This window comes from Dreissena polymorpha, chromosome 10 (genome assembly GCF_020536995.1).
Source record: "Dreissena polymorpha isolate Duluth1 chromosome 10, UMN_Dpol_1.0, whole genome shotgun sequence".
NCBI classification, from domain to species: Eukaryota; Metazoa; Mollusca; class Bivalvia; order Myida; family Dreissenidae; genus Dreissena; species Dreissena polymorpha.
The window spans coordinates 60,315,477-60,333,639 of record NC_068364.1 but is presented as its reverse complement, the minus strand read 5'-3'; the positions used below and the strand labels follow the sequence as shown (position 1 = coordinate 60,333,639).

At 33.4% G+C, this 18,163-nt stretch overlaps 2 protein-coding genes across 2 annotated transcripts in view; both read left to right on the top strand.

Moving 5' to 3' along the window:
• The first annotated feature begins 1,883 nt into the window (after positions 1–1,883).
• LOC127849160 (complement C3-like) lies at positions 1,884–6,623 on the top strand. The gene is made up of 7 exons (XM_052381879.1): positions 1,884–2,089; positions 2,391–2,464; positions 3,375–3,518; positions 4,805–4,847; positions 5,250–5,340; positions 5,634–5,742; positions 6,570–6,623. Exons 2-7 carry the CDS (start codon positions 2,411–2,413, stop codon positions 6,621–6,623), a joined length of 495 nt encoding a protein of 164 aa, XP_052237839.1. The 5' UTR covers positions 1,884–2,089; positions 2,391–2,410.
• A 5,611-nt stretch (positions 6,624–12,234) lies between these two features.
• Positions 12,235–18,163, top strand: part of LOC127849159 (A.superbus venom factor 1-like) — a 56,145-nt gene continuing 50,216 nt past the window's right edge. The window contains exons 1-8 of the mRNA XM_052381878.1: positions 12,235–12,240; positions 12,627–12,719; positions 12,955–13,032; positions 14,410–14,598; positions 15,097–15,246; positions 15,534–15,608; positions 16,533–16,647; positions 16,749–16,994. Coding sequence (XP_052237838.1) covers positions 12,235–12,240; positions 12,627–12,719; positions 12,955–13,032; positions 14,410–14,598; positions 15,097–15,246; positions 15,534–15,608; positions 16,533–16,647; positions 16,749–16,994 — 952 coding nt within the window. The remainder of the gene's footprint in view (positions 12,241–12,626; positions 12,720–12,954; positions 13,033–14,409; positions 14,599–15,096; positions 15,247–15,533; positions 15,609–16,532; positions 16,648–16,748; positions 16,995–18,163) is intronic.

Sequence of the window (18,163 nt, the reverse complement as noted above, 5' to 3'; positions counted from 1 at the left end):
AATTTATCAATAGCTTTAATATAATGTATACAACATGTTTTTAAGTGCGCATAATTATTCCACTCTCGTCGTAATTCGATTACACATTTCTTTTTGTGATTATTTTTTAATAGCTATTCACCTCTAATAAGCGATAGTGACAATTTTCGCTAAATATAGGTAGTCTTAAACTCATTAAATAATATACAGTTAGTTCATGGATGCGCGGTGAACAGCGAAAACTGTTGTCGCAAGGAATCAGGGATGACTCTGGAACTAAGGCCGAGGGCAACAGTTCCAAAGTCATCCCTGATACCGAGGGACGACAGTTTTGACTGTTCACCAAGCATACATGAAATAACTGTGTTATTACCTGATCAAATTTACACGAAATTGCAAACAATGTACGAGCAGCAATAGTCCAATATACTGACCGGTCAACAGTTTGAAATATTCACCGGTAGCAGCTTACAAGATTGCAACATTACTTTTTCGAAGATGAAATAGCAAAAAATATTTAATTATCCTTTATATAAGGCATCAGGTAATACATTATTATAATCATGCCGTATCTGTTTTTTTCATCTTTCATATTTTTTACTCCGCGAATATTTTCAGACGTGTTTCTGCCTAATCTTGTTTACTCCAAAGATATACGCAGTTAATGACACTTTAAAACAGGCATGCCAAAAGTGCTGATTACATAATCGGCATCTTCATCTTTTGCCAGAAATAAATGAACAGACAATGCTTTTCAGGATGCCAACTTTTTTCCTCAAACGTATCTGGCCGTTTTTGATAACTGAATTATAATGAATTGCGTTGTAAGATCGGAGCCGTATTGCAAAGATCTAATGGTGAGGGCTTAACTACAGTGGCATACAGGTGACATTCACTCCTCTTTTTTTTTAAATTTCACTCCTCTTTTTTCTATCTCGTGGCCACGACTTAGTAACTCGTAGCCACGAGTAAGCTATGTCGTGACCACGAGATAGAAAAAAGAGGAGTGCAAAACTAAATAAAAGAGTAGTGCAATTAAAAAAGAGCGGTGCAGTAAAGTAAGGAAGGGTGCAATAAACAAAAGAGGGGAGAATTTCGAGATCTCAAGATCCCGACTTAGCTAACTCGTGGCCACGAGTTAGTCAGCCAATCAAATAGTAGTAGTAGTAGTAGTAGTAGTAGTAGTAATAGTACAATCAGCAGCGGCAACAACAACAGAAGCAGTAGTAGTAGTAGTAATAGTAGTAATTATAGTAGTATGTTATGTTATATCAGAGCCTTGCTTTTAGGACGTTTTCATTGGCTGATTAATTTGAGGGAACACGATAGTATATGATTAGCGGACTAACTCGTTGCCACAAGTTAGCTAAGTCGGGATCTCGAGATCTCTTAATCCTCTCCTCTTTTGTTTAATGCACCCTTCCTTTATTTACTGCATCGATCTTTTTTTAAGTGTACTCCTCTTTTATTTAATTTTGCACTCCTCTGTTTTTCTATCTCGTGGTCACAACATAGCTAACTCGTGGCCACGAGTTACTTAGTCGTAGCCACGAGATAGAAACAAGAGGAGTGCAATTAAAAAAAGGAGTGAATGTCACCTGTATGCCATCGTACTTAACATTCAAAACATTACATTTTTTTAGGTATACTTTGAATATCTGAAGAGGAAGATCTCCGAAAAAGCAACATTGATAACAGATGCAGGCAAGATTGTTTGTAAACCTTATATCTTCGTTTCTGTTGCTTAACAACTTTTTATATATAATTATGTTCTTTCTATTTAAACTATCAGTGAGTTGTGAGCTTTAATAAATTTATTTATTTGCATGTCTATAACATAAAATGTCTTTATGAAAGAAAACTATATCCAGGTAACCTTTATATCTGTGTAAACTTAAAGCAAATCCTGTCGAGGTCAAGGTCAAGGTCACCGCAGATGATCTGTTCAAAGACATCGACGCCAGTCCAAAGTTCAAAGAAAGACCAAAATTAATCAAATTGGTCTGCAGCGGACCACATGGAAATCAGACCCGGGATATTGCTCTTAGTTTCACATCCGGTTATCTGATCGTACAGACGGACAAACCTCTGTACAATCCTGCTCAGCCAGGTATGTCGGCTTGTAATCTGTTTTTAAATATTCCAGCACGCAGAGCGATCTGAAACAGAATATGTAATTATAGACCAAAATCAAAATCTTTGCATTATAAATCTTTAATTTAGTTAAATACTAACACGACTGTTTTTCTTTTGCCTCTCATAACAATTCTGAATTGCTATTAGTTCACTTATTACCACGATACATTCTATGAATCTTACATCCGTTTGATTTTGTTGGAATAAACAATACGTCGTATTATGAATGTCAATTTACGAAAACTGTCCTTGATTTGGATGTTTTATTTGTACAGTATATGTTCGTGTTCTCGCAATGGACGAATCTATGAGGCCAATCAAGGACAAGCAATTGGCAATAGAATTGATAGTAAGTAATTCTTTGTTTCATCGTTACATTAAATTGCGGGTACACAAGACACGCTTCCACCAATTGAATTCAATTGAGTTTATTTATGATGTGTATAATTCGACACTTGCAGTATATTTTCTATTCTTGTAATATATGAAGCAATAGTACATTTTAATTAACAAAGGATCATAATGTATTTTATTGTTTTAACCATAAGAGAGTGGGTTTGATAAGGCACTGTAGTTAGTAGTGGTAAGTAGAGCTTGGTTCGTCCTTGTCGACTCCTTAGAAGTAACCCGGGTACTTTTAAGTATACTACAAAGTACCTCGGGTCAGGAAATACACTTAAAGTACCCCGGAGTGTGGGTGCTTTATAGCGTATATTTTTGTACCCGAGTTGCATTGTAGTATACTTACTCCTACCCATAGTTACTTTTAAGTAGTTGACAACGAAAGTCAGAAGTGATATGTATTGATGTTAACCTTTGTGGCATTACTGTGGTTTGCTTGATTTAATGTCGTTCTTTTAATTCAAACTGTGGGATTAGGAAAAATGAACAACAATTATCAACTAAGGGGCTCTAACTGTGTGGCATAGATTGAATTTTATCGGAATAACAGTGACCGAATGTTAACCTTTATGATACGTATGACGAAGCATACTCGAATTAAACGAATTAAAACAAAAAAATATTTACCAATAAGGACATTGAAGAATAATTCATTTTTTACGCCCACAATAGCGTATATGCACGCCGAACACGTTTACAAAATACTAATTTAACTCTTTGCTTTAGAATATCATATGACATAAATTAAGTTATATTGGAAATTATTTAGCTTTTGCAATATATATTATAAAAATCTAGGAGAAATTATTCAAATTATCATCATATTTGTTAATGGACCTATTAACGGAACATTGTAGAGCCCCACAAATATGACTGTAAGCAGGTTGAACTTTGAACCTGGGAAAAGTCTACATGCTTCTGGCTTCTACAAAGGAGAGTTTGAGCTACCACCGTTTCCAGATTTTGGGACATGGACGATCAAAGCTAAACTTGGAGGAAAGGTATGATTAAGATTCGTATCAGTTTTAGAAACTCACTTTGATTATGGAAAGTTGTTTATTTGAACCTTTGCATGTTATTACTATTGACATTGGACTTGTCAGGATGTATTATTTTATGTTATGTACAAAGTGTTGTACTTGTTTAAATCTCTTTTTCACCCTCAATTTATATAAACCACATTGACAGCTCTTAGTGCTAATGGTCTATATACATAGCGTTGTGTTTTGTGCATACTTCGAGGTATGACCTTCGAGGATGGTGAAAAAAAACCAAATCATCATTTCTTGACCGAATGAAAGGCGCTTTGATCTTAACCGAGCATAACGTGCTACAGGTGAGATTGTGTAAGCCAAAACGTCACTTGATCCAATGTTATGAAAACTGTGTTTCTTCTCTAGAAGTCCTATTAAATTTTGATTAAATTCGACCCGAATATTTATCTTGACAGTTTCCATGTTTGAATCTGGTCAAGCATGTTAAAAAACAAACTCGTTTAAATGTCAAAAAACAAACTTTCCGATTTATAACACACATTAAAAACGCAATCTTGATGCCATTTTGTGACATGTGTATCTTCACAAAATCTGGAACAAGTTTGTTTGAGTCATGGGTGTCTCATCACTAATTCACCAGAAAAAATTGTAGAAAAAATGTTATTATATGTGTACCTTAACTTACTCTTGAGTAGACGTGAAAATAATATTTTTTTGACAATATTTTATAAATATTGTTTTGTGATACGTGTGTCTTAAACAAGTACCACATCGGTTCAAAGGTTAAAACAAAGAATTATCACATCTAACGCCTTATTTATGTTTCAATCTTCATAACTTAGTCTGAATGTTTATCTTGACCCCAGAAGGCATGTAATTCCATAAGTCCGGTCCTCATGTCACATCTTAGAATAACCTTATTACAACTATAGAAGCGTCTTAATGACTTAATGTTAAAGAACCTGGTCTTACCCAAGTTTAAGCCATTTTTAAATGCGTGTTGTAGGGTAAACTAAATGTCACCAAGATAAGCCTTCGACATTTACTGTTTTTTATGTCTGGGAGCCCCGTAAACCCACCAGGCTGTCTTGTTTTGTTTTTGTTAGGTTATTCGTATGGTATCAACGATTCATACAAAGTTGTATTTGGGGAAATGTGTTTATCGACTAGAAAACACACGAGTAGATAAGACAGTTCAAAGAAGAGTTTCTGTTAAAAAAGACGCATAAAAAATCTGTATATTGCGTCGCATTAATTTAGCAGTATATATATATATATGTATATATTTATAGTCGGAGACGTATGCAATTGCTCCTATTGAAGTACGCGAATTTGGTAAGTTTCTTTTTGAAAACTGCTTGATCAATATTTTGCAATACTGGCCATAATGGGATATGTGGCAATGCTAAAAGAAAGTATCGAACACATAAAGAAAGACGTCTTTAACTCTTCAAATACTGCTTTCCAAATCGGTGGCATATATTGTGTTAGCGTTATTTTACAAAATTATTTATGATAAGATGCAATATACAAATATCCATACATTTGCCTGATACCTTTGGTAACTAACAACCTAAAATATGATATAGACCGACACAGATCTCATTATATTACCATGTGTACGATTTGAGCCATAAGCGAAGCAGGTTCATAATTAAACTAAACTGTTTTGAAAAAATGTTTTATTCTTACGAAAACTCTTTCATTAAACTTTCGAGTTTTATACTTGTGTTTCAGTTCTTCCTACCTTCGGGGTAGAGATTACAACTGATACGGAAAAGTACATACTGCCAAATCTTGACAATATTGGAGTTACAGTTTCAGCCACGTAAGTTTTTGGTATCATAGTTTACAGGTGAGCAGTCGATTATTAAAGTTAGTCAAACAACTACGTGTATCGAGTGTATTCCAATTATTAAATGTTTGGTTTTGTGTTTCTGTATTGTTATAAGGAACAAACGGATCATATGGGATGATTGCTATAGAGTAGTCAAGGCTAAACTTTTTGTGGAAATAAACACAGCTTTGTATTGTCCGACACGTTCATGTACTTAACACTGCTTCTTCCGTGCAAGCATGTATAGGAATCCGCACCTGATAATTGATTTCCAACATACACAGATACGTTTACGGCAAGACAGTGGAAGGGATTGCAGGACTCGAAATAAACATCAGGAAGAAAGGGGATGTGTCGGACCCAAAACGTGTTGTTACCATGGGAAGAGTGAAGGTAGGACATCTGTGCCATCGATACAGTACACATGCTAGTGGTGTCTTTATATAACTTAAACACAAGAAGTTTACATACACATAAGTATACGGAGTATCTTTGCTAATGGCGGCGTGTTTTAATGGCATCTGATAAATTTGCCTCTGCGTATTGTATTGCATTCCTTATACACAAGTTTTTGCAGTGTACATTTATTGCTTAGAATATATTCACTAGATTGATATCAGGTTTTAAATCTCAAATCAATTAGAAGACCATTATTAAATGTCAAAAATACAACCTGTACCCTAGTCATTTGATCTTATCAAAGCTGGTGCTGCGGCATGCGATGTTATAAATGTCAGAAAGCATTTAAAGCCCAACATACTGCTATTAACTACAAATGTTATCAGTAAGACTACTGCGTTCAGTAATGGAACTAATTTTGACATTGTAATTGGGGAGAACACAGCAGCAATAGCTTGACACCTAAGGTAAAGCGGAAAATAAATGAGTAAATAAATAAATAAGTCAGAGGCGAAATGAATTCCAATAATTAATGCGAATTATATTTATTAACGTTACAATAGCATTCATTACTATTCCCTTAATTATTCAACAAATTTAAGTGAACATAGTACCAAACTGTAATAAGTTTTGAAAAACAAATGTGCATATTTTTAGCAGCATACGGTTTTTCATTATTTCAAGCCGATATATTATTGATACCATTATTTGACATTGCAGAAAATGCCTGCATTATAAAAGTTAAATGAAATGAAATCAACAATATTTTTTTCCACTTTAGTCTAACGTTAACTTACAAGTTTCATCAGTTGTACTTTTAGTTGTGTCTCGCCAATGCCAAAAACCACGGCTTTGCGCTGCTCAAGTATGATTGAAAACGTGTTCTACCTTGGGTTCTTTATCCATGACAAAAAACAAATCTACTTAACAAGACTCACACTTATACAACACAACTGAGGTCACCGCCTGGCTTCTTGAAATGCAATGCATTCTGGTTAAGAGCGTCTGTAAGGAGCTCCAAACCTGACACTTAACCCAGAACTATACATAAAACATCTAAGTGTAAATACGAACTTATATCATAGCATGACGAGTAAATGTAAATAGCCATAAAAAATATACATACCAATTAAATTCTATTACCATTTAATTACTCAATTTTTTAATAGAGACAAGCGTACCAGAACAGTACCTTTCTGAAGCCATATGAAATTAAATAAAAAAGAGAATCAATAACATGTCGTCTTAATTAAAAGCTTTAGAGACATAGCATCATAAAGTGTAACATTCAAACGATCAGCGTGTTATATAAGAAGAAGCCGCAATAAGTGAATTAAAGGCCACATTATTGAACTTGGCCATGCAATTATGCCTTAGGCCAGAAAGATATGGTACAAGTTGAACTTTTTCAAATTGATATAATTATTACTGCCATGATGTACACTACCAGTTCCCTTTCCTTTCTAGTATGCATCGAATCCAGTTTGGTTTCCAATGAAAGTAGTTCACAAGTCAATTTGAAGAAAACCTTTATTGAACTCTTGAAGCCACATTAATGACTTGATATGAATGAAACGGAGTAATAATTTATCATTCATCGAAACTGTATGTTGCCAGGACGAATCTAAACAAAACACTGTTCTAATGACCACATTTATAAATACTTTGATGTAAATGTGCAAACAAATTTAAGTTGAACATATCTAGGCAAAATACCATATCTGTGTCACATGCTTTTAAAAAATGCTTCCTTAATTCAACGACTAGGCAAAATAGACTTCACGCACATTATTTTGCACACAACAGGATAAATTTTTTGAAAACAAATGGAACAAGTTTTAAAAAGACTCATGCTTGAAAAGGATAAAGCGAGCCCTATTTTTTCTTTTTCGGGCCGAACCGGATACATTTTCTCCATCTCGGCACCAACCATGTATTCTATTTATCCTACTTCATGCCGTTGACACCTTTTATCAAAGACAAATGATAAATTGATATAATAATATAATTATTCTTGTCGAGTTTCCTCCATGTACACATTCCAGACGACCGAATAGCTACCGATTGTGTCACGTTAAAGTTAGTTCCACTTTAAACTGTTCCTTATAATACTTTCCTATTGAAAATATGAAAAGAAATAAAAAGCGAATCGAGAATGTGATATTTTTCTTGGTAAAAATGAAAAAAAATACAGCAGCAAAACAAAAATTATTTTTTATTTACCTTAATGACAACTGTATTCCATTGCTTATAAAAATACATTTAAACACGATATACACATCCATTTTCTGTTCTCCCATCCCTTTGTCGAAAACCATTTTCAGTTTTTCCATTCCTATTATCGAAATGTATTTTTTTTAACCACAGTATGTTTTGGATAGCGTTTTATCGAATGCTAACCACTCTGACCCAAAATCCGAGTATGAAATCATAATCCTGCCGTTCGATGTTTTAAATATATTAAAAAAAATACTGTTAAAACCACTATGTCAAAATTGTTGACCATTAAATCCTGAGAGAAACTAGATAGTTTGATTCGTCTGAGAAATGACGTTACAGAAGATACGTCATAAATTGCGTAATCAAGTTAATGATGAATACGGAAAGATGGTTCGGTAATATATTTTAAAGAAGAAAATAAACGATGATAGACAATATAACGATAACATTCATGATGCGTCCCAATAAATTTAAAAGGTCATTTATTAGAACATGCTAATCGTCACAGCGTACGTAGGTATACACTACTTCCTGTTGATCGGAGATAGGAAAATTTATTCGACCCTGCTTTATTTGGTCAATGTTAGCAACAGAGGCAGGATATTTACTCAACATTTGTTTTTCTATTTTGAAACGGATATTTACTTTCAAACACTGAGTCACTAATTTTTATCACTACTTTACAAAATTGTCCGCTTGTGATTGAAATTACCTTGTAATGAAAGGCACTTGTGGGTGATGAGCCATGTATCTTCAAACTTTATACCATTAGTTAAGTTTACACTGATTATAAAAGCTATTCTTGACAAGTATTCATATGTTAGCAATTGGCCGAATTCCCAACTTTACCTGTTTGAGTCATAAGCCCAACCCGCTGGTATGTCGATAGGTGCGTCCAAGAGCTTTAATTCAAGAAAGTACTGGTAGCGCTTGGAATTAAAAGCAAAACTAACGGTTTGAATTCCCGACGCTTGTTTATTGTGGAGAACTCTAGTAGAATTATATTAGTTTACCTCGATGTATATTGGTATGTATGCCTGATTGACAAAAACAAAGTACTAAAATACCGTTTTTTTTACAATTATTAATTTATATTGATTTAAATATCACGACTGGTTTATTACATTACTTAAACAAAGTTAAGTTTTCATATTTTCAATATATCCGGTTATAAAATTTCGCGATGTGAAATCGAAAGTACATCGCGAAAATAGGTGACATAACGAAATACACACTATAAATAACGCAAGAAGATTTATCATTTTATATATAAATGAAATACAATTCACTACGAATAGTTAACTGATAGTTACCTGGTAGACATACTCAGTAAAATTACATTACAGAATAATCAGAAAAATATGAAAACTAAACACAATTTTCAAGTAATGTAATATACCAGTCCTGATATCTTACATTAATATAAACTTTTCTTATTTTGGTCAATCTGGTTGACAGCCCCTTTAGAGGGGCCTTTTCACGGTTTGGTAGATTTACAAAATTGAAAAAAGTTGTTTCATATTCGCACATTTTCGTTTTAGTTACGATAATTGTGAGGAAACCGTAATACTGAACATTAACCATGCTCTAAAATAGCCTTTATACGCATCTTTTGACGATTTAAAAACATGAAAATTATAAAGCGTTGCAACGCGAAACGATTGAATCATTTGGAGAGTTTTGTTGTTGTCGTGATATTTTGCGAAACTACGAGGATCGCTTATATGAAGTATAAAATACTTCGCTTATTATAATTGGAAGGATGGTCGATTGGTCAAATGCGCAAACTTTTTACTCCAGTACTCCAGTGGTCAGTGGTTCGAGTCTTGCTGAAGGTTACCTTTTTTTCGTTTTTTAAATTGTATTCTTGATATTTTACTGGAGCTTTTTAGTTCCAAAGTTTACATTGATCGATATAAAGCATTAATCACAAACTTAAAAACATGCCAAAATCTATGAAAAGGCCCCTTTAAAGTTTAGTTTTTTGATAACGAAAAAATTGCCGTGAGATGTAAATGTTATTGTTAAATCATTAAGCCACACCAAGTGTTAGATAAACATGAAGTGTATAACTGAAACAAACTATTTGCAGTACGATTCTATCTATTGGCGCCACCTCGCTTACTGGTCAATTGTTCAACTGTTTTCTTAATAATGTCGCCAGTCTGTGTACAAGTCTTTCGAATTTGACCTTAAGTTATATCAAATATGTTTTCTTTTTATGCGATTCTGTAAACAATTAAAAAATAGCTATACCTTATACATAGCGATTACATATCAAACGTTATTAAATGATATTCATTAGCTTTGTGTAAATGCAATGGTATGTAGGGTCTATTTCCTTTTAGCTTCGTAATGGCAAGGCACTCTTCACTGTCGATGTAAAGAAACTAGTGCAAGATTTAGGAGAACAGTTTCCTGCAGAGGCCGTGTTAGAACTGTCGTCAACTGTTTATGAGTCGGCCACAGGAAATGAAGAGACGGGAGCAGATGACTCCATTATGTTTGTAAACTGTCCTTTCAAGTTTGAATTATCGCGTTCAAAGACTACATACCGGAAAGGCTTTACATATTACCTGCAGGTGAGAATTATTTTATGATATACGGATACATACATTAAGTGTTAAAATAACGTTTTGTTTGTTTTGTTACCGCAGGTTTTGATGTTTTTCTGTTGTTGCTCGTCGTAGTGTCTTTTTGTAAATAAAACTGACCATGTGCATTATTGTGTAAATTTAATTAAAATGAACCACGAACATCACAATGAATGTTTTTTATCATCAACACTTGATTTGTTAGTAAAATAATAAGCGCGTTGCATTACCTTTAACACATCTTGGCGAATAACTTAAAGAATTAGGATCGCCTTAATTGCTAAAAGTAGCTTTTGTATTAATAAATGTGAACACTTTAGGACCTTGTTCTTTAAAACCTTATAATTTGCCATATTGCGCACATGTGAGTAAACATCGAAAGCAATGTCGTAGACATTTATCTGATACTTTCTTGGTTTAAAACTGTAAATGCAATATTTTCTGACAGAGAATAAAAAGTAAAATATATCGATAATGTTCACTGTTAGGTCGTAGTTTTGACGTAATTATAATCGTGAAATGTTCAGATTAAGCATATCGAACCTTTAAACTAACACTAATATTCCATAAAAAAGAAAATTTCTTTTATATGCTTATTGATTTTATTTTATCATGATCATACACAAAAATAGTTTCCTCTAAGCTGAACCGCAGTTTCCCTCCTACCTGATCCATTCGTGAAATAATTTTTTCTATGATCACTCACAAATAAAAATCGTTGATCTACCAACACATACTTATATCGTCTCTTTAATTACATTTCCGTAGATTGACATGCTACACGCAGACGGTAGACCTGCTCAAGAGGAGGATTTCGTTATCGAAGTAGATGGTAAACAAACACTCAGCAAGACAAGAAAAGATGGTCAATATTTGGAACAATTCTCATCCATACAAAGCGGCATCATAAAGGTTTAACTGATTGTATTTGTCGAAAAGCATATTGTTGAAGCATTTCGTTAATTTTTACCAACTTAAATATTACTTTTATATTTATTATTTAAAAACCCAATTCAGTGCAACAATGTCTTGCTATGTTTTATTTGTCAAAATGCTTGTTTAAATTGATAATTTAATTTAGGAAGCTAATGTATAAAAAACGTTGAGATAGTTAATAGGATCTTCTCACGTTTTGGTAAATTGACGTTCATGTAATTGATAAACAATCTTTGAGATTTTCACATGTTTCGTTTTAGTTATGACATTTATGAGGAAACAGTAGTACTTAACATTTCTCATGCTCTAAAATGTCCATAGGATTCAACTTTTGACGAGATAAAGCTTTACAAACGCGACACGATTGAATAATTTGGAGAGTTCTGTTGGTATCATTATATTTAGACATTTTGTGGATTGCTTATTTACAGTATAAAATCCGTCTTTAATGAAATCAGTCTGGATAGCCGAGTGGTTTAAGCGTTAGACTTTTACTCCAAGGATCAGTGGTTCGAGCCCAGTTTTGCATTACGTTCTCTTTCTTTAATTTTATTATTGTTTGATACTGGAGCGATTTAGTTAAAATGTGTACATTTATCAATTTAAAGCACATAATTACAAACCCCGAAACATTACAAAATCTGTGTTGAGGTCCCTTTAAATCCGTTTTATACAAAGAACATCTTTTAACGTTTCATTATTTTGCCTTTTATAGTCAAATTGAATAGAATACTAGATGAAGGTAGACGAATTCCATCTTATTATTATGTTTCTGGGATTATTGTCGTCCCATAACGTAACGAGCAGGTTAAGCTTTACTTAACAAAGCATTTCTTATTTTGCACGTGGCCATTTGTGTAAACAAATATATTTTGAAATGTTCTGTTTTGCTTTCCCATGAAATTCACAATTGTTTTTCTATTAACGATCTCTTTTGCTTTTTATTTCAATATGATAAGTAGACATTTTGAATATTTTCTAACAATATTGTTTGTCAACTGGTTTTATAGACGATCCTCAGTTTTGTTCCGTTTTACCTTATTGCTAGATATACACTTTTTAATTGAAATCACGAATCATACAAAATAGATAAATATCTGAATCGTCAAACTGTTCCTTTTACTGAAGGTATTTGCCCCGGGGTATGCCAATTGTTCAACTGAGTTGGTCCTGAAGCCGTATTCTGGAGCCAGTAATATTGTCGTCGAGAAATTTGAAAAGGTAAGACCGACCGAAAATAATTACAGTTTTTTTCTCGACTGTTTAATGCGGGTTTAAGCTGATTCCATATGCATGTTTATATCTATATGTGTTTCATTTCTTTCTTACAATACCTTAACGAAAAATGTTGGTCAAAATACCATGTGTCAATAGACAAATATCTGAAATAAGTGTTCTTATATATGCAATTTTAATGTCAATGTTTTATATGCTTTGTGTCTTTCAATTCTATTAGGAAGGTTCCTCATTCATTCAAACCGTCACAGACATCAACACGGTTCAAGCTGCCCTATACACGGGTATGCTAACGCTGGTAAGTATTTCATTGTTTGACTATAATTTTATGTCTCTCCATTAACACTTAACCGTTTTGTGATGGGCATTTAATTTTAACTTTTGCGAGATGTAACCCTTGTGGCATGTTATGCTTTGATTTCAGCTTTATTCATTGGTTTTTATGTTAGTCATTTACTTTTAACCCGTGTCTAATGTTTTGTCTATAGGACAAAAGCCATCGTTTTAATGTTAGTGTGCGTGTCTTGGAATACACAATGCAGTTTATATTAAAAGGACTGTCAACCACAACGACAAAGAAAGGAAAAGTTGTAAAAAACCGTATTTTTTTACAATTACAAGTTTATATTGATACAAATATCACTGAAGATATAATATATTACTTGAAAAAAGTATTTCAGTATATTCGGTAATTAAATTTCACGATGTGAAATCGAACGTACATCGCGAAAATAGGTGACATAACGATTTACACACTATAAATAACGCATGTAGATTGATCATTATATATATAAAATATATACAATTCACTACGCATGCACAATTTGCATTCCTGGGTATACCACGTGACGATGATGAATCAATCTACTGGCGTTATTTATAGTTAACTGGTAGTTACCTGGTAGACATACCCAGTAAAATTTATTACCGAATATACTGAAAATGTGAACACTTAACAACTTTTTTTTCAAGTAATTGAATAAACCAGTCGTGATATTTTAATCAATATAAACTAGTGACAGTCCCTTAAAACTTAAAATAAAATATATTTCAACCAGGGCATTTATATTGCTAACATATTTGCTATATTCCAGTTCTACATATAGCGTTCTAATGCAAATTTAATAATTCTAAAAAGTGAAATGTATTCTACAACAGAAGAAGAGAAATCTCATTTGACCATGTTGTCCTGTGAGTTTGACAAACAGTTATATACAAAACAAAAGTACTAAGAACAACACACAAATACACAAACACACACAAATGAATTCAACTTGCTCGGAGCGGTCAATTTAAAGATTCGGGGTTAAACAGTTCTATGGAGCTCCTGGTATCAAGCTTAGTCTAGAGCAATCCACAAAATTAAAGTTTATATAAAAGATCATGAATTTTATACGATAATATTTTCTTCTGTTTTTCTGAAAAGCTGTACATGCTTACAATTGGCACGTTTTGTATGTCTTCGAGATTGTATGTTATACATGTTTGGCCCTTATGTATCAATTCGAGATCACATACTATAAATGTTTTGCCCTTTTTTTGCTTATTCGAGATTGAAAGCTTTACATTTTTGGCCCTTTGTAAATCTCTACGAGGTCGTTTGCTATAACTGTTCGGAACTCGTTTTATCTCTTCGAGATCGTATGCTTCAAATGAACGCACGATCTTACTGTAGATAACATCTCGTGGTAAAATAGTGAAGACAGTATACTCGCCACCGAAGAGGGAATCAACGTTCAAGTTGGGGCCAGACGATGAAGAGAAAGTGTCACCAGTTGGCCGAGTGTTTGCTTTTTATGTGTATAACAACCAGGTTTTTGCGGACTCTTCCTTTTTTCGCCTACAGGCAAAATGCCGAGCACAGGTGAGACATTTGATTTGTGGGGAATACCTCTTGGATAAATTCGATGCAAATAAAACATTTTTGTAAATAATATGTGACTCTATATATAAAATCTGATTTGATGATATGTTTTGGTATAACTTTTATGCTACACGAATGATCTAGTTTTATATATAGCTAAAAGCATACCAAAGAATCAGATGACGACACAGAAATATGTGTGTGACGCCATTAAATGAATTATTCCAGACTGATAAAAACGTTGAAAACTACTTAACAGTGACAATTGTTATTCTTAAATGTGTATTGTTTCCTATTTAATTGTTACTAAATACCACATACATACCTAAAAGTAATTTAAAGTCGTTGTCAATAGTGTTGGCAGATGTTTAATCATGTCTGCTCGTGTAATTAGTATCTCCTATATGTAACGAAATGATAGTATTGTTGTTCACGCGTTAAGAAACGACACTTTTTACATTATTATTGTACAAAGTTAATATGTCTCTGCCAATGAAGCTTGAGCTACAACCGCATAAAGTCATGGTGAGGCCAGGAGATTCGGTCAACATGACTGTGAAGGGTCCCTCTGGAATGTGGGTGGGGTTCAATGTCATTGACAAAGCGTTGCTGCTACTGAATAACGACAACGTTCTAGAGGAAGATAAGGTATTAATCATGTGCTTTAATTCTTAATATTGTTTGGATTGGAATATACAACGATCGTTATGGACTGCAGACGGACACTGCGATGGGTTTGGTGATTGCAGAACAACATGTTCTCGGGTTCAATATCTCCGGAGTAATTGCGATGGAAATGTAAAAGCTTCCATTTCAGATGCGAACTCTGATAGTAGACGTCAGTATGACGTCAGTATAAGAATTTATTCTTTGAAGAATTTGACAATTCATATATACATTCTTAATTTAACAACACTAGTTTTATTGTGTTGTAGATCTTTAAGGAAATGGAAGCTCATGACCTCGGTTGTGGCGCAGGAGGGGGCACAAACAGCGAAGAAATATTTAAGGTTAGCATACAATCTTTACAAAAACGATAAAACTAAGTACTATATTTGAACCATTATTTATTAACATCAGCTGGCAATATTTATATAACAATGAATACAGTTTATAAATCATTATATTGGTATGTATGAGCTGCTTACTCAACACGTTTGCAATTCTAGGTTCTAAAACGGCTAAATACATGTAAATTGAATTACTATATGTTTGGTTGGAGGTCATTTGGATAGTTACATTAAATTTTTCAGACATGTTCATCTTCCATGTCAGGGCCGCATGTAGGACATTTGAAAACGTTATTGATTTTCGTCCAAATATCATTATTTTTATGATAAATGAATACAAACATATTGGTTCGAATGTTAAGTAAAAGTTCATTATTGTGCAAGTTGATGATATCAGATATCACTGTATTTGAAAACCACCTCGTGCCATACGTGCAAACATGTTTTCACCGGCATCACTTTAAGCATAATATTTAACCTGCCATCAAAATAAGCCGATCAATTTTTTTAATTGTGTATTACAAATCACGACTTGCAGCTCGTGTGGATTATGGGATCTTAATTGGGTCCGTATTTGTGTGCCTTTGTCTGTTAGCGTGGTATTTCTAAATAAAGATGATTCATCATATCGTTAATCAATTCTGTTCTGAAATTATGTCGAAGACCGTTGATCTTAAGTAAAGTAATAACGCCACTGTAATTGTTGCTTTATAATGCGAGTGTTTGCACACTTGCATTCTTCCTTTTATTTATACATTCAGCTCGTAGATTTCAGTTATTGTCTTTAGTGATATTTTGATAAATAGATTTCCTTTGATCGGTAGAGAAAACTTGAAAACATCGAAACGTTTTTAATAAAAAGCATGGTATTCTCAATTTTCTCGATTTGTTACTGTCCGCCCACGCATTATTTATATTTTTCAGAACGCGGGTCTAACAATTCTGATAAATGCTGATGTGGATGCTAAACGGATACAAAGAGAGACGTCTGAATGTGACGCTAAAAAACGAAACCGACGCTCTGTCCCTGAGGAAAACGGTAAGTCAATAGTATTAAAGTTAAAAACAAGTTTTATTTTTATCATATACATAGTGTTGCTAAAACTAGATGTACGTATACAACTCGTTGGCTCTTTTTAGGTTGTTATTATGGTGCTAACCCAGTATGCTGCAAGGCAGGCGAACAATATGCCTTTGATGTTATATATGAGTACAAGCTGGACAAGGCGCATAATTTCAAACCGGACATAACGGAACCCGTACCATACATTGCATGTTATGCAAAGGCCAAGAAGCTTGCCGAAACGCATCAAGAAAAGGTGCCGTCCAAATGTCCGATGGCGTTTTTCGAGGCTTGCGTTGTTACGATGACGGCTGAATTGAGCGGTACGTATATTTGATACTGGGGCATGTCTTATAATAGATTTGAAGACACATTTAATGAACCTGTGATTTATAAGTTCAAACTAAAATATATAGTATTTATCAATATATTCGTTAAATGAAGGTCATCTTAAATTCTGACTTTGTTGTATAGATGCTGGTTTCTTATTGAATATATCAATGATAATTTATTGACATTCAAGTTCAACTGTGGTAAATTTTCGTTGCTTATCTCATTAAATAGTTCAGTACAAAATCAAAATATGCTCTTGGTTTAAATAAAAATAATCGTACATTTAAATTTTATTTCAAATCTGAACATTTGCATAAATACTATATGCATAACCAAAGGTCTAGGAAATGGAACACATTTTTCAGTTTTGTTTAACAAAAACTGTTTCTATATATTTGGGTAAGCCGTTTAACCGGATGTTAAGTTATAGTTGAGCCTAAAAAGGGATAATCACCACATATACGATTATTTTTTTTACCGACAGTATTTCATTTGGTAAAACAATTGTAATTCATTTTTCCATATGCAGATAGCTGACTTTATTGTCATCAAGACATCAAATTACGTATTTTGTCAATAATAAGTGTTGTCAGCAGTTGTTACGAGCGTATGTACGTGCACTATGCACTGGTAAACAAGAAGTCACAGGAAAAATGAGCTGGTTACTAACAAAAACAGTACATCTTCTGAATTGACACACTAAAAATACTGTCTAAACGTCACGAACTTTATTAGGTTGGTCATACGTATGCGTCTTTATTTTAGTCGCGTTTTGCAAAATTTGGATCCATGATATTCTACAAAAATTGACTAAATAATGTCGGCGTTATCGGCTCACTGTCTGGACCGCAGTAGAATTAAATACTGTCAAGATTTATTATGCAGACAAATTATGTTGAGTACAAAAAATATAATCATATACAAACTAACCCTAACACTTTTTTCATCTAGGTTTGTATTTAAACTTATGATACTATCAGGTTCTTTATAGTGCAAATGCTATGCTTTCGTTGCTCGAATTCTCAAAATTCCATTAATTGATTTGTTTAGTCAGAATGATAAGTATAAAGTTTTACTTCTTTGAAGAGAGTTCATACAAAAAGCAAGTTTTATGTTCATTTTATGTTATATGTTTTATGTTATTGTATGGTGCTATGTT

Excerpts from the sequence above, each read along its gene's own strand:
- LOC127849160 (XM_052381879.1), top strand. The coding sequence starts at position 2,411 with ATGGACGAATCTATGAGGCCAATCAAGGACAAGCAATTGGCAATAGAA. Across the intron at positions 4,848-5,249 it reads TATTGAAGTACGCGAATTTG|TTCTTCCTACCTTCGGGGTA; the intron begins GTAAGTTTCTTT and ends CTTGTGTTTCAG. Across the intron at positions 5,341-5,633 it reads GGAGTTACAGTTTCAGCCAC|ATACGTTTACGGCAAGACAG; the intron begins GTAAGTTTTTGG and ends CAACATACACAG.